The sequence below is a fragment of the Zea mays genome, chromosome 10, assembly GCF_902167145.1.
Source record: "Zea mays cultivar B73 chromosome 10, Zm-B73-REFERENCE-NAM-5.0, whole genome shotgun sequence".
NCBI lineage: Eukaryota > Viridiplantae > Streptophyta > Magnoliopsida > Poales > Poaceae > Zea > Zea mays.
The window spans coordinates 115,848,688-115,863,846 of record NC_050105.1 but is presented as its reverse complement, the minus strand read 5'-3'; the positions used below and the strand labels follow the sequence as shown (position 1 = coordinate 115,863,846).

At 47.1% G+C, this 15,159-nt stretch overlaps 2 protein-coding genes across 2 annotated transcripts in view; one reads left to right on the top strand and one right to left on the bottom strand.

Moving 5' to 3' along the window:
* Positions 1-13,300, top strand: part of LOC111590271 (DAR GTPase 2, mitochondrial-like) — a 28,082-nt gene extending 14,782 nt beyond the window's left edge. Inside the window, exon 6 of the mRNA XM_023301186.1 lies at positions 13,274-13,300. Coding sequence (XP_023156954.1) covers positions 13,274-13,300 — 27 coding nt within the window. The remainder of the gene's footprint in view (positions 1-13,273) is intronic.
* A 374-nt stretch (positions 13,301-13,674) lies between these two features.
* Positions 13,675-15,115, bottom strand: LOC103641613 (uncharacterized). Its single transcript, XM_020545900.2, has 4 exons — positions 14,852-15,115; positions 14,110-14,211; positions 13,892-14,026; positions 13,675-13,824 (listed from the first exon to the last, which is right to left on the bottom strand). Exons 1-4 carry the CDS (start codon positions 15,080-15,082, stop codon positions 13,702-13,704), a joined length of 591 nt encoding a protein of 196 aa, XP_020401489.2. The 5' UTR covers positions 15,083-15,115; the 3' UTR covers positions 13,675-13,701.
* Positions 15,116-15,159: the final 44 nt, after the last annotated feature.

Sequence of the window (15,159 nt, the reverse complement as noted above, 5' to 3'; positions counted from 1 at the left end):
CCACTAGCCGACCCTTATCGAATGGGGCACGGACGTCCACTCGGATCACCCGTTAGCAACTCACTGGAGACACCATGTTCGGTGCCCTCTAAGGGCAACATGGCGCTTTCCCCCCTTCCTCCTTGCGGAAAGGCGACAAAGGGGCGTATAATAAAAGTCGAGACAGTCCTTGACCATCCTCTCGCTCCATGCAGAGGCTCGGGGGCTGCTCTCGCAACCCGGCTACGGCCAAACCGTTGACAGCGTCAACAAACCAGCCTAAAAACTCGGAACCTGACCATGCACCCGGGCTACAATCAGGTCGCATGAGGGAACAACCAGGCCGGCCGAGGCATCACGAAAGACATTAAGACCTCAGAGGAGTCAAACCACTCCTCCGAGGCCTTGGGGGCTAAACCCGGCGGGAGCGCTCGCGCGCACCCACCGGAACAAAGTATAACCGAGAAAGGCCGGTCCCCTCGCAAAAAAGTGCGGCAAAGCCTCCAAGCGAGTACCAACACTCCCTTAGAGGCTCAGGGGCTACTGTCGGGTACCGTAATTAGGGCTACCCCAACACTCCTAAACACGGCTGGTAACCACTCTCAGTGCAAACCGCAAAGACTGATGGGCATGGTTCAGGTCAAGGTTTCGTCTACCCAAGGGACGCGATCTCGCCCCGCCCGAGCCTAGCCTCGGGCGGGAACTGTAGTCCCGGACGAAGTTACGTCTCGCCCGAGGGCCTCCTCAGGCAGTGGGCGCACCCTCGGCACGCCCAAGGCCCAGCTCGGGCAGGCTTCGTCGAGAAGCAACCTTGGCCAAATCGCCTCTCCAACCGACCGTATCGCAGGCACATTCAATGCGAGGATCGCCTGACACCTTATCCTGACACACGCGCCTCAGTCGGCAAGGTCGAAGTGACCGCAGTCACTTCGCCCTTTCACTGACCGATCTGACAGGAAAACAGTGCCGCTCACCCCGCTCCGACTGCTGTGCCAGCCACTCGGGCAAGGCTGACAACAGCAAAGTTCAGCCTCGGGCGCACAAGGAATCTCCGCCTCACCCGACCTTAGGCCTCGGCCTCGGGAGGAGGTCTCTGCCTCGCCCGACCCCAAGACTCGGCCTCAGCCTCGGCCTCGGGAGGAATCGCGTCCTCGCCCGACCCCGACCTTGGCCTCAGGAGAAGTCTCCGCCTCGCCTGACCCAGGGCTCGGACCGACCGCGCCACAAGGGATACATCATTACCCTACCCCTAGCTAGCTCAGGCTACGGGGGAACAAGACCGGCGTCCCATCTGGCTCGTCCCGAAAATAGGCAATGATGGCTCCCCGCGTGCGTCCATGACAACAGTGGCTCTCAACACCCTACGGAAGCAAGGAGACGTCAGCAGGATCCCAGCAGCACCGACAGCTGTGCTTCTACAGGGCTTAGGCACTTCTCCGACGGCCACGTTATCGCCTACGCAGGGCTCAAGCACTTCTCCGACAGCCACGTTGGCATGTACACAGGGCTCAGGCACTTTCCTACCAGACACGTTAGCGCCTAGCTACACCCCCCATTGTACATCTGGACCCTCTCCTTGCATCTATAAAAGGGAGGTCCAGGGCCTTCATGCGGAAGGTCGCGCGGGAGAACGAGCTAACGAACAGGCTCACTCTCTCTCTCTCGCGAGCGCTTGTAACCCCTACTACGAGCACACGCCCCTGGTGCGAGATAACACGAGCCGCGTTTCCCCCTTGTGTTCCATCTTGCGCCAACCCATCCGGGCTGGGACACGCAGCGACAAATTTACTCGTCGGTCCAGAGACCTCCCGGGGTCGAAATGCCGACAGCTGTATTCACTGTTCTATTAGGTGCTCAAAATTCGTGTTGTCTGGAAGCATGATATTCTGGCCTATGTGCTATATGAAAGGGAAATAGGGTTTAACATTTTCCTATAAATAATTTTGGTGGTTGAATGCCCAACACAAATAATTGGACTAACTAGTTTACTCTAGATTGTATATTCTACAGGTGCATAAAGGTTCAACGCAAACCAATAAAAGATCAAAGTTAGGGTTCAAAAGCAAAGGAGCAAAGAAACCCAAAGTGCCCTGGTCTGGCGCACAGGACTGTCCGGTGTGCCACCGGACAGTGTCTTGTGCACCAGGATCGTACAACTCCAAACTCGCCACCTTCGGGTTTCTCAGGCCGTGCTCTTCTATAATTCACCGGACTGTCTGGTGTACCACCGGACTGTCCGGTGCACCAGCAGAGCAACGGCTACCAGCGCAACGGTCGACTGCAGCGGACACATGCGAACGCTACAGTGCACGGACAGTGCGCGCAGAAGTCAGAGCAGCCGTCAGAAATGCATCGGACAGTGAACAATACCTGTCCGGTGCGCCCATCAACAGCAGCCCCTCCCCAACGGTTGTTTGGTGGTTGAGGGCTATAAATACCCCTCAACCACCTCCACTCCAACTATCCAAGCATTCAGCACTCCTCATTCAATAAAAGAGCAAAGTACAACACTCTAAGACACAAATCAAAACCACCGATCCAATCAAAGTCCCCAATTCAATTCTAGTGCTTTAGGACTTGTGAGAGGATCGTCCTTGTGTTTCTTTGTTGCTCTTCTTGCTTGGTTGACTTTCTTCTTTCTCTCATTCTTATTCTCAAAGCCTTGTAAGCGAAGCAAGAGACACCAATCGTGTAGTGGTCCTTACGGGGTCTAAGTGACCCGGGAAATCAAGGAAGAAAGCTCACTCGGTCTAAGTGACCATTTGAGAGAGGGAAAGGGTTGAAAGAGACCCGGTCTTTGTGACCACCTCAACGGGGACTAGGTTCTTTAGAACCGAACCTCGGTAAAACAAATCACTGTGTCCATCCTCTTTAGTTCTTGGTTGATTTGTTTTTCCGCTCTCTCCCAGACTTGACATTTGTTCTAACGCTAACCCCGACTTGTAGTGTGTTTAAAGTTGTAAATTTCAGTTTCCACCTATCCACCCTCCCTCTAGGCGACTTTCAATTGGTATCAGAGCTCGGTACTTCATTTAGAGTCTAACCACTCGAAGTGATGTCGGGAGGATCCGCCAAGAGGGAGATGGAAACCGGTGATAAGGCCACAAGCCACGAGAAGGCTCCGCCAAAGGAAGGGAGGAATCACCTCCCCGCGTTAAGTCGCATCAGATTGGCGACAAGAAGAAGATGAAGAAAGTGCTCTACTACGAGACAGATTCTTCGTCGCCCTCCACATCCGGCTCCGACGCCGCGTCCGTCACTTCTAAGCGCCAAGAGCGCAAGAAGTTTAGTAAGATCCCCCTATGCTATCCCCGCATTTCTAAACGCGCTCCTTTACTTTCCGTTCCATTAGGCAAACCACCATTCTTTGATGGTGAGGATTATTGTATGTGGAGAGACAAAATGAGGCATCACCTAACCTCACTCCACGCAAGCATATGGGGCATTGTTGAGTTTCGAGCGCAGGTACCTTGAAAGGGAAATGTGCCCTTGGGCCATTTCTAAGTATTTTGGTGATTTAGTGTCTAAACAAGTGCTTAAATGTAAAATGGTGGACAAAGTACAAACCAAGGATTAAGGTATGTTTCTCAGACTTAGTACATTGTTTTATGGACTAATGTATTGTGTCTAAGTGCTGGAAACAGGAAAAATCCAATTGGAAATGTCTTGGCTCGAGCAGCCAAGAATCTGCTCAGTCTGGGAGCACCGGACTGTCCGGTGGTGCACCGGACAGTGTCCGGTGCGCCAGGCTGGTCCAAGCGAACTGGCTGCTCTCGGGAATTTCACCGGCGACGTACGGCTATAATTCACCGGACTATCCGGTGCGCACCGGACTGTCCGGTGAGCCAACGGTCGGCCGGGCCAACGGTCGGCCGCGCGATCTGCGCGGGACACGTGGCCGAGCCAACGACTAGAAGGGGGCACCGGACTGTCCGGTGTGCATCGGACATGTCCGGTACGCCAACGGCTCTCTGGCTACCAACGGTCGGCTGCGCCGTTTAAGGAAAGAAATCAGGCACCGGACAGTGTCCGGTGTGCACCGGACTGTCCGGTGCGCCAGACGACTGAAGGCAAGAATTGCCTTCCCAAATTGCTCTCAACGGCTCCTAGCTGCCTTGGGGCTATAAAAGGGACCCCTAGGCGCATGGAGGAGAACACCAAGCATACTCAAAGCAATCCTAAGCACCGAGACTTCGATTCCACGCATTTGTTTCTTTGTGATAGCATCTAGAGCTCTAGTTGAGTTGTAAACTCATTGGGTTGTGTTGCGAGCTCTTGTTGCGACTTGTGTGCGTGTTATTGCTTTGATTTTTGAGTTGTGTGCGTTGCTCATCCCTCCCTTACTCCGTGATTCTTTGTGAACATCAAAAGTGTAAGGGCGAGAGGCTCCAAGTTGTGGAGATTCCTCGCGAACGGGATAAGAAAAGAAAAGCAAAACACCGTGGTATTCAAGTTGATCATTGGATCACTTGAGAGGAGTTGAGTGCAACTCTCGTCCGTTGGGACGCCACAACGTGGAGTAGGCAAGTGTTGTACTTGGCCGAACCACGGGATAAACCACTGTGTCATCTCTGTGTTGAACTCTTTGTGGTTATTGTGTTTTGTTGAGACTCCTCTCTAGCCACTTGGCATTTACTGTGCTAACGCTTAACCAAGTTTTTGTGGCTTAAGTTTTCAAGTTTTACAGGATCACCTATTCACCCCCCCCCCCCCCCTCTAGGTGCTCTCAATTGGTATCGGAGCCGTTCTCTTCAAGAAGGGACTAATCACCCGAAGAGATGGATCCTAAGGGAAAGGGGATGGTGATCAACAACAACGAGAAGGAGTCTATCTTCAACGAGCCGAAGGATGACAAGCCTACCGACTCGGGCTCGAGCCACAAGCGCAAGGACGGGAAGAAGAAGAAGACAAGGCGCATCAAGGAGATCGTCTACTACAACAGCGACGAATCTTCTTCTTCCCAAAAGGACAACGACGACTACGAGAAAAAGAAAACGGTCAATTCGAACTTTTCTTTTGATTACTCTCGTATTCCTCAAAGTACAAATGCTCACTTATTATCTATTCCACTTGGTAAACCTCCTCATTTTGATGGAGAGGACTACGGATTTTGGAGTCACAAAATGCGTAGTCACTTGTTCTCTCTCCATCCTAGCATATGGGAGATTGTAGAGAGTGGAATGCACTTTGATAGTACGGATAGTCCCATGTTCATTAATGAGCAAATTCATAAAAATGCACAAGCTACTACTGTTCTTCTAGCTTCATTGTGCAGGGATGAATACCACAAAGTGAGCGGCTTGGATAACGCCAAGCAAATTTGGGACACCCTCAAGATCTCTCATGAGGGGAATGACGTCACAATGCTCACCAAGATGGAGTTGGTGGAGGGCGAACTCGGGAGATTCGCTATGATAAGGGGAGAAGAGCCAACCCAAACGTACAACCGGCTCAAGACCCTTGTCAACAAGATAAGAAGCTACGGAAGCACGCGATGGACGGACCACGACGTCGTCCGCCTAATGCTAAGGTCTTTTACTGTCCTTGATCCTCATCTTGTAAACAATATTCGTGAGAATCCTAGGTACACCAAGATGACGCCCGAGGAGATACTTGGAAAGTTCGTGAGCGGGCGAATGATGATCAAGGAAGCAAGATACGTTGATGACGCATTGAATGGTCCAATCAATGAGCCTCAACCTCTTGCTCTCAAGGCAACAAGAAGCAAGGAGACGCTACCTAGCAAGGTGGCACAAATTGAGGCGGCCGGACTTAATGATGAAGAGATGGCTCTCATCATCAAGAGATTCAAGACGGCGCTAAAAGGTCGCAAGGGGCAGCCAAGCAAGACCAAGACAAAAGGGAAGCGCTCATGCTTCAAATGTGGTAAGCTTGGTCATTTTATTACTAACTGTCCCGATAATGATAGTGATCAGGATCAAGGGAGCAAGAGGGAAAAGAAGAAAAATTACAAGAAGGCCAAGGGCGAGGCACATCTAGGAAAGGAGTGGGACTCGGATTGCTCCTCCTCCGACTCCGACAATGAAGGACTCGCCGCCACCGCCTTCAACAAGTCATCCCTCTTCCCCAACGAGCGTCACACATGCCTTATGGCAAGGGAGAAGAAGGTATGTAGTCGAAACTCTACTTATGCTTCTTCAAGTGAGGAAGAATCTAGTGATGAGGATGAAATAGATTATTCATGTTTATTTAAGGGCCTAGATAGAACCAAGGTAGATAAAATTAATGAATTAATTGATGCCTTGAATGATAAGAATAGGCTTTTAGAAAAACAAGAAGATTTGTTGTATGAAGAACATGACAAATTTGTAGAAGCACAAAAATCTCATGCTTTAGAAGTTAAGAGAAATGAAATGCTTTCTTGTGAATTATCTTCTTGCCATGAGACGATTTCTAGCTTAAGGAGCATTAATGATGATTTGAATGCTAAGATAGAAATAGCTAGTAAATCAACAACTTGTGTAGAAAATGTTGTTATTTGCAATAGATGTAAAGACTTTGATATTGATGCTTGTAGTGAACACATAGCTTCTATTGCAAAGTTAAATGATGAAATGGCTAGTCTTAATGCCCAACTTAAGACTAGCAAAAGTGATTTTGATAAACTAAAATTTGCTAGGGATGCCTACACGATTGGTAGACATCCCTCAATTAAAGATGGGCTTGGCTTCAAGAGGGAAGCCAAGAACTTAACAAGCCATAAGGTTCCCATCTCCGCCAAGGAGAAAGGGAAGGCCCCTATGGCAAGTAGTACTAAAAAGAACCATGCTTTTATCTACAATGATAGAAGACAGTCTCATAGGAGTTGTAATACTTTTGATTCACATGCCTATGACTCTTATGCTATGTATGCTTCCAGTTCTTCCTATATGCATGGTAGAGATATGCCTAGGAAAAATATTCATCATGTGCCTAGGAAGAATATTGTTCATGTTCCTAGAAAAGTTATGAATGGTCCCTCTACAATTTATCATGCCTTAAATGCTTCCTTTGCTATTTGTAGAAAGGATAGGAAGATAGTTGCTAGGAAATTAGGGGCAAAATGCAAGGGTGATAAAGCTTGCATTTGGGTCCCTAAGGAAATTGTGACTAACCTTGTAGGACCCAACAAGAGTTGAGTACCTAAGACCCAAGCCTAAATTTGCCTTGCAGGTTTATGCATCCGGGGGTTCAAGCTGGATTATCGACAGCGGATGCACAAACCATATGACGGGGGAGAAGAAGATGTTCACCTCCTACGTTAAAAACAAGGATTCCCAAGATTCAATAATATTCGGTGATGGGAACCAAGGCAAGGTAAAAGGGTTAGGTAAAATTGCAATCTCAAATGAGCACTCTATTTCTAATGTGTTTTTAGTTGAGTCTCTTGGATATAATTTACTATCTGTCAGTCAATTATGTAATATGGGATATAATTGTTTATTTACAAATGTAGATGTGTCTGTCTTTAGAAGATGTGATGGTTCACTAGCTTTTAAGGGTGTACTAGACGACAAACTTTATTTAGTTGATTTTGCAAAAGAGGAGGCCGGTCTAGATGCATGCTTAATTGCTAAGACTAGCATGGGCTGGCTGTGGCATCGCCGCTTAACACATGTGGGGATGAAGAACCTTCACAAGCTTCTAAAGGGAGAACACGTGATAGGTTTGACTAACGTGCAATTCGAAAAAGATAGACCTTGTGCAGCATGTCAAGCAGGTAAACAGGTGGGAGGAGCACATCACAGCAAGAATGTGATGACCACATCAAGGCCCCTGGAGCTGCTACATATGGACCTCTTCGGACCTGTCGCCTATCTAAGCATAGGGGGAAGTAAGTATGGTTTAGTTATTGTGGATGACTATTCCCGCTTCACTTGGGTGTTCTTTTTGCAGGATAAGTCTGAAACCCAAGGGACCCTCAAGCGCTTCCTAAAGAGAGCTCAAAATGAGTTTGAGCTCAAGGTGAAGAAGATAAGGAGCGACAACGGGTCCGAGTTCAAGAACCTTCAAGTGGAGGAATTCCTTGAGGAGGAAGGAATCAAGCACGAGTTCTCCGCTCCCTACACACCACAACAAAATGGTGTGGTAGAGAGGAAGAACAGGACGCTCATCGATATGGCAAGGACGATGCTTGGAGAGTTCAAGACCCCCGAGTGTTTTTGGTCGGAAGCCGTGAACACGGCTTGCCACGCCATCAACAGGGTCTACCTTCATCGCCTCCTCAAGAAGACGTCGTATGAACTACTAACCGGTAACAAACCCAATGTATCGTACTTTCGTGTATTTGGGAGTAAATGCTACATTCTAGTGAAGAAGGGTAGAAATTCTAAGTTTGCTCCCAAAGCCGTAGAAGGGTTTTTGTTAGGTTATGACTCAAATACAAAGGCGTATAGAGTCTTCAACAAATCATCGGGTTTGGTTGAAGTCTCTAGCGACGTTGTATTTGATGAGACTAATGGCTCTCCAAGAGAGCAAGTTGTTGATCTTGATGATGTAGATGAAGAAGACGTTCCAACGGCCGCAATACGCACCATGGCGATTGGAGAGGTGCGGCCACAGGAACAAAATGAGCGAGATCAACCTTCTTCCTCAACTATGGTGCATTCCCCAACTCAAGACGATGAACAGGTTCATCAACAGGAGGCGTATGATCAAGGGGGAGCACAAGATGATTATGTGATGGAGGAAGAAGCGCAACCGGCACCTCCAACCCAAGTTCGAGCGATGATTCAAAGGGATCATCCCGTCGAACAAATTTTGGGTGATATTAGCAAGGGAGTAACTACTCGATCTCGATTAGTTAATTTTTGTGAGCATTGCTCCTTTGTCTCTTCTATTGAGCCTTTCAGGGTAGAAGAGGCCTTGCTAGATCCGGACTGGGTGTTGGCCATGCAAGAGGAGCTCAACAACTTCAAAAGGAATGAAGTTTGGACGCTGGTGCCTCGTCCTAAGCAAAATGTTGTGGGAACCAAGTGGGTGTTCCGTAACAAACAGGACGAGCACTGGGTGGTGACGAGGAACAAGGCTCGACTTGTGGCAAAAGGTTATGCCCAAGTCGCAGGTTTGGACTTTGAGGAGACGTTTGCTCCTGTGGCTAGGCTAGAGTCCATTCGTATCCTGCTAGCATATGCCGCTCACCATTCTTTCAGGTTGTTCCAAATGGATGTGAAGAGCGCTTTCCTCAACGGGCCAATCAAGGAGGAGGTGTATGTAGAGCAACCCCCTGGCTTTGAGGATGAACGGTACCCTGACCACGTGTGTAAGCTCTCTAAGGCGCTCTATGGACTTAAGCAAGCCCCAAGAGCATGGTATGAATGCCTTAGAGACTTTTTAATTGCTAATGCTTTCAAGGTTGGGAAAGCCGATCCAACTCTTTTCACTAAGACTTGTGATGGTGATCTTTTTGTGTGCCAAATATATGTCGATGACATAATATTTGGTTCTACTAATAAAAAGTCTTGTGAAGACTTTAGCAGGGTTATGACGCAGAAATTCAAGATGTCAATGATGGGCGAGTTGAACTAATTCCTTGGGTTTCAAGTGAAGCAACTCAAGGACGACACCTTCATCTCTCAAACGAAGTACACGCAAGACTTGCTGAAGCGGTTTGGGATGAAGGATGCCAAACCCGCAAAGACTCCGATGGGAACCGACGGACACACCGACCTCAACAAAGGAGGTAAGTCCGTTAATCAAAAGGCATACCGGTCAATGATAGGGTCATTATTTTACTTATGTGCTAGTAGACCGGATATTATGCTTAGCGTATGCATGTGTGCTAGATTTCAATCCGATCCTAAGGAGTGTCACTTAGTGGCGGTGAAGCGAATTCTTAGATATTTAGTTGCTACGCCTTGCTTCGGGATCTGGTATCCAAAGGGGTCTACCTTTGACTTAATTGGTTATTCAGATTCCGACTATGCTGGATGTAAGGTCGATAGGAAGAGTACATCGGGGACGTGCCAATTCTTAGGAAGGTCCCTGGTGTCATGGAATTCTAAGAAACAAACCTCCGTTGCCCTATCCACCGCTGAGGCCGAGTATGTTGCCGCAGGACAGTGTTGCGCGCAACTACTTTGGATGAGGCAAACTCTCAGGGACTTTGGCTACAATCTGAGCAAAGTCCCACTCCTATGTGATAATGAGAGTGCTATCCGCATGGCGGAAAATCCTGTTGAGCACAGCCGCACAAAGCACATAGACATCCGGCATCACTTTTTGAGAGACCACCAGCAAAAGGGGGATATCGAAGTGTTCCATGTTAGCACCGAGAACCAGCTAGCCGATATCTTTACCAAGCCTCTAGATGAGAAGACCTTTTGCAGGTTGCGTAGTGAGCTAAATGTCTTAGATTCGCGGAACCTGGATTGATTTATAGCATACATGTATTTATGCCTTTGATCATGTTCCTTATGCATTTCATTGCTTACTTATGGTGCTCAAGTTGTACAAACACTCCCCGGACCTCACAAGTCCTTTTTGCAAAGTGATGCACATATTTAGGGGGAGATGTGTTACAACTTGACCCTTTGAGACTAACCATGTGCTTGAGTTTGATGCTTTAGTCTCAAAGAAGGATTGAAAGGGAAAAGGTGGACTTGGACCATGAAAGACTTCCACTGCACTCCGATGAGAGGGTAACTTATTCCAAGTTCATCTCATGTACTCTTATTGCCTTTGTATTCTTATTGAAGATTTTGGTGAGGCAATGGGGTTCAAGGGCCAAGATTGATCCCGTTTTGGTGCTTGATGCCAAAGGGGGAGAAAATAAAGGCCAAAGCAATAGATGGATCAGCTACCACTTGAGAAATTTTGAAAATAGTAGATTAGAGCTTTTGGGTGTCAAAACTCTTTTATTGTCTCTTATGTCAAAAGTTGGCCTCTTGTGGGGAGAAGTGTTGATTATGGGAAAAAGGGGGAGTTTTTGAAATTCTTGATCAAATTTCTTTGGAAAACCTCTCTTTATGTCTCTACAAGTGGATTTGACTTAGAGATAGGAATTTGAGTTTGATTTGCAAAAACAAACCAAGTGGTGGCATAGAATATTCCATATATGTCAAATTTGAATCAAAACAATTTGAGTTCTTATTTGAAGTAAGTTTGTATTTGTTCCACTTTCTTTATATTGTGTTGGCATAAATCACCAAAAAGGGGGAGATTGAAAGGGAAATGTGCCCTTGGGCCATTTCTAAGTATTTTGGTGATTTAGTGTCTAAACAAGTGCTTAAATGTAAAATGGTGGACAAAGTACAAACCAAGGATTAAGGTATGTTTCTCAGACTTAGTACATTGTTTTATGGACTAATGTATTGTGTCTAAGTGCTGGAAACAGGAAAAATCCAATTGGAAATGTCTTGGCTCGAGCAGCCAAGAATCTGCTCAGTCTGGGAGCACCGGACTGTCCGGTGGTGCACCGGACAGTGTCCGGTGGTGCACCGGACAGTGTCCGGTGCGCCAGGCTGGTCCAAGCGAACTAGCTGCTCTCGGGAATTTCACCGGCGACGTACGGCTATAATTCACCGGACTGTCCGGTGTGCACCGGACTGTCCGGTGAGCCAACGGTCGGCCGGGCCAACGGTCGGCCGCGCGATCTGCGCGGGACACGTGGCCGAGCCAACGGCTAGAAGGGGGCACCAGACTGTCCGGTGTGCACCGGACATGTCCGGTGCGCCAATGGCTCTCTGGCTGCCAACGGTCGGCTGCGCCGTTTAAGGAAAGAAATCGGGCACCGGACAGTGTCCGGTGTGCACCGGACTGTCCGGTGCGCCAGACGACTGAAGGCAAGAATTGCCTTCCCAGATTGCTCTCAACGGCTCCTAGCTGCCTTGGGGCTATAAAAGGGACCCCTAAGCGCATGGAGGAGAACACCAAGCATACTCAAAGCAATCCTAAGCACCGAGACTTCGATTCCACGCATTTGTTTCTTTGTGATAGCATCTAGAGCTCTAGTTGAGTTGTAAACTCATTGGGTTGTGTTGCGAGCTCTTGTTGCGACTTGTGTGCGTGTTATTGCTTTGATTTTTGAGGTGTGTGCGTTGCTCATCCCTCCCTTACTCCGTGATTCTTTGTGAACATCAAAAGTGTAAGGGCGAGAGGCTCCAAGTTGTGGAGATTCCTCGCGAACGGGATAAGAAAAGAAAAGCAAAACACCGTGGTATTCAAGTTGATCATTGGATCACTTGAGAGGAGTTGAGTGCAACTCTCGTCCGTTGGGACGCCACAACGTGGAGTAGGCAAGTGTTGTACTTGGCCGAACCACGGGATAAACCACTGTGTCATCTCTGTGTTGAACTCTTTGTGGTTATTGTGTTTTGTTGAGACTCCTCTCTAGCCACTTGGCATTTACTGTGCTAACGCTTAACCAAGTTTTTGTGGCTTAAGTTTTCAAGTTTTATAGGATCACCTATTCACCCCCCCTCTAGGTGCTCTCATACCTACCATAGGGGACGAGGGCTATGACTCGGATGAAGTCGCCCAAATCCGGCACTTTAACTCTTAAGCCACTACTATACTCCTCGCCTCCTTGTGTCTAGAGGAGTATAATAAGGTGCAAGGGCTAAAAAGTGCCAAAGAGATTTGGGATGTACTAAAGACTGCGCACGAAGGGGATGAGGTGACCAATAAGATCACTAAGCGGGAGACGATCGAAGGGGAGCTCGGTCGATTCGCCCTCAACCAAGGAGAGAAACCACAAGCTATGTGCAACCGGCTCAAGACCTTGGTCAATCAAGTGCGCAACCACGGGAGCACAAAATGGGATGACCATGAAATGGTCAAGGTTATTCTTAGATCCCTCATATTTCGTAATCCTACTCAAGTTCAATTAATATGTGGTGATCCTAGATATAAGCTAATATCTCCTGAGGAGGTAATTGGGAAGTTTGTGAGCTTTGAGTTGATGATCAAAGGCTCCAAACACATCGTCGACTTGGAGCAAGGTGGCACCTCCACACCCGAGGTGCAACCCGTCGCATTCAAAGCGACAAAAGAGAAGAAAGAAGAGTCACTACTAAAAAATGGTTTGGTATGACAAAAGTAAAGTGTCATGTTTAGTACAAAATTGGTCATAAAAAGCATCTTATGACGAAAATGTTGTGTCATAAGGGTCGTCATATAACGACCGTCACATTATGTACCTTGTGACGACTGTTCAGAGTACCGTCACATAATGTTGCTATATATGACGGTGTTATCTGTCACATTTTTTCTAGTCAATGTGTCACCTAATGTTGGGATCGTCACTTATGGCGGTGTTATCTGTCACAGTTTTGCGCATTTTTTTACGATGCAGGACCGCCATATATTAGTCTGTGGATAATGTGACAGCTTGGTTTTGTTTAGTTTAATATGGCTCCCACATACAGTGAACATACAGTGACGACACACTGAGCTCTCATGATAGCTCACAGAATCATAATACATAGAAAAGCCATCATACACAACAATCTCATCACAAGTCATACACAATTCCAGCACACTAGTTCTTCCACAACAGAGGTTCAAACAACAAAGGTTCCACCACAAAGGTTTGAAGCATTCAAACAGATTGCACGTAGTTCTGATAAAGTTCTAACCACAGATATGTTCTAGCAAGGTAGAAAAACCTTAAGCAAAGGCATCATCCTCAGACTTGGTATGCATCCCTACCTTAATCTTTCTGAAGTTTCAGGATAGCTCGTACAAGTGCATTGGTCTCTTCAAACTTGGTATGCATCCCCTTCACTTCCTCTTGGGTCTGGCGCAGCAAACTTTGGTTTTCTTCAAGTGCAGCCTGTTGAGCTTGTAGTTGTGCTTGCAACTCTTCCTGCTTCCTAGCAGCTTCCTCTCTTTCAGCTTGGAGTTTTTCCTCAAACTGAGCTTGCATGTGTGCTTGTGCAGCTAGCGATGTGGACCGACCAGTCTTGGACATTGTAGGGACACCAATGTTTGGAAGGAAGGTGGATGAGCGGCTGATCTGGCTGAGACTATCAGCAACAATCTTGGAGGGTGACTTTTGTGCTTCTCCTTCTTCTAGCTCTCTTTCCTTCTCTGCAACCATTTGCTCCTATAAAATGAATGTACTTAGTAACAAGGCCATACAAAAGTGTTGAACCAGGCATTTACTTGAGTGTAGTACATGTAACTTACATATATCTCATTTGCAAGCGGAGTACGACCATTTTGGGGACTATTCATACATTCCCCAAAGAAATCAACAGCATCCGGCTCCATGTTGTTGTACTTAGTCCTCTATGGCATATAAAAAACTTGGGATATAAGATTTGCCATGAAATATTGGTACATGCCAACAACAATACAACATAGTCAAATAATGACTGACAGTTTAAGAAAAAGAACACATGAACATGCATCAATGCTGCCTAGACAGGTCAAGACTAATAACATGGCCTAAAGAAACCCTAGTACTGATGATGATCATGTTTGATGACATAGCAATTGTCCTGCTGTTTTCTATTTTAGATGGTCACCATAAAAGAATTGGAGCATAAGCACCTATTGATTATACCTCATTTAGCACAGCGCAAATATTATGAACATGGGAGCTCATCTCAGAAATCAGATGGCCAATCTCAGAATTAGCTACTCAATCAACACCAAAGAGATATTGCACTTATTCATTTCATGACATATCACAGCTTTCCTATTGGCATAAACCTCACATCTGATGAAATGAATAGTCAATAACACTCCAAAATGTAAGTCCTTCAGACCAAAGAGATATTGCACTTATTCATTTCATGACTTATTAGCTCATCTCAGAAGTAATTGGAGCACATGGTAACTTTACATTTCAGTACCACATAGTAATTATTATGCTACATATTTCCCATCTTTGAAGCTAGTTTTAGAAAAGACATAGTATACATACCAGGCTGTAACGATGGGCTATATAGGACCTAGCTCCAGTCCTTTGGACCTGGACCTGTTGTTGGGTACTACTGGAAATGGCATTTCTTTTAGGGGTGGCTTTCGAAGTGGTCTTAGGAGGCAAGGGATGTCTTGGCTTAGGTGGCGGGCGTCCTCCAGGCGAAGGCATGGCTGCACTTTGCCTTGTCAATCTGACTGGTGTGCGTGGTGGCTGGTGGTTGGCAGCCGGCATTGTTCCTGCCTTTTGCTTCTTTTGGTGAGGGCGAGTTCCTAGAACCATCTGTGTCGCCTATCAAGAGGAAAAATGTA

What these genes read in the sequence shown, in the direction of transcription:
- LOC103641613 (XM_020545900.2), bottom strand. Translation starts at nt 15,082, where the DNA reads ATGCCGGCTGCCAACCACCAGCCACCACGCACACCAGTCAGATTGACA. An exon ending in TAGCCCATCGTTACAGCCTG is followed by an intron (nt 14,212 to 14,851) that starts GTATGTATACTA and finishes TATATGCCATAG; the next exon opens with AGGACTAAGTACAACAACAT. An exon ending in CGCTTGCAAATGAGATATAT is followed by an intron (nt 14,027 to 14,109) that starts GTAAGTTACATG and finishes TTCATTTTATAG; the next exon opens with GAGCAAATGGTTGCAGAGAA.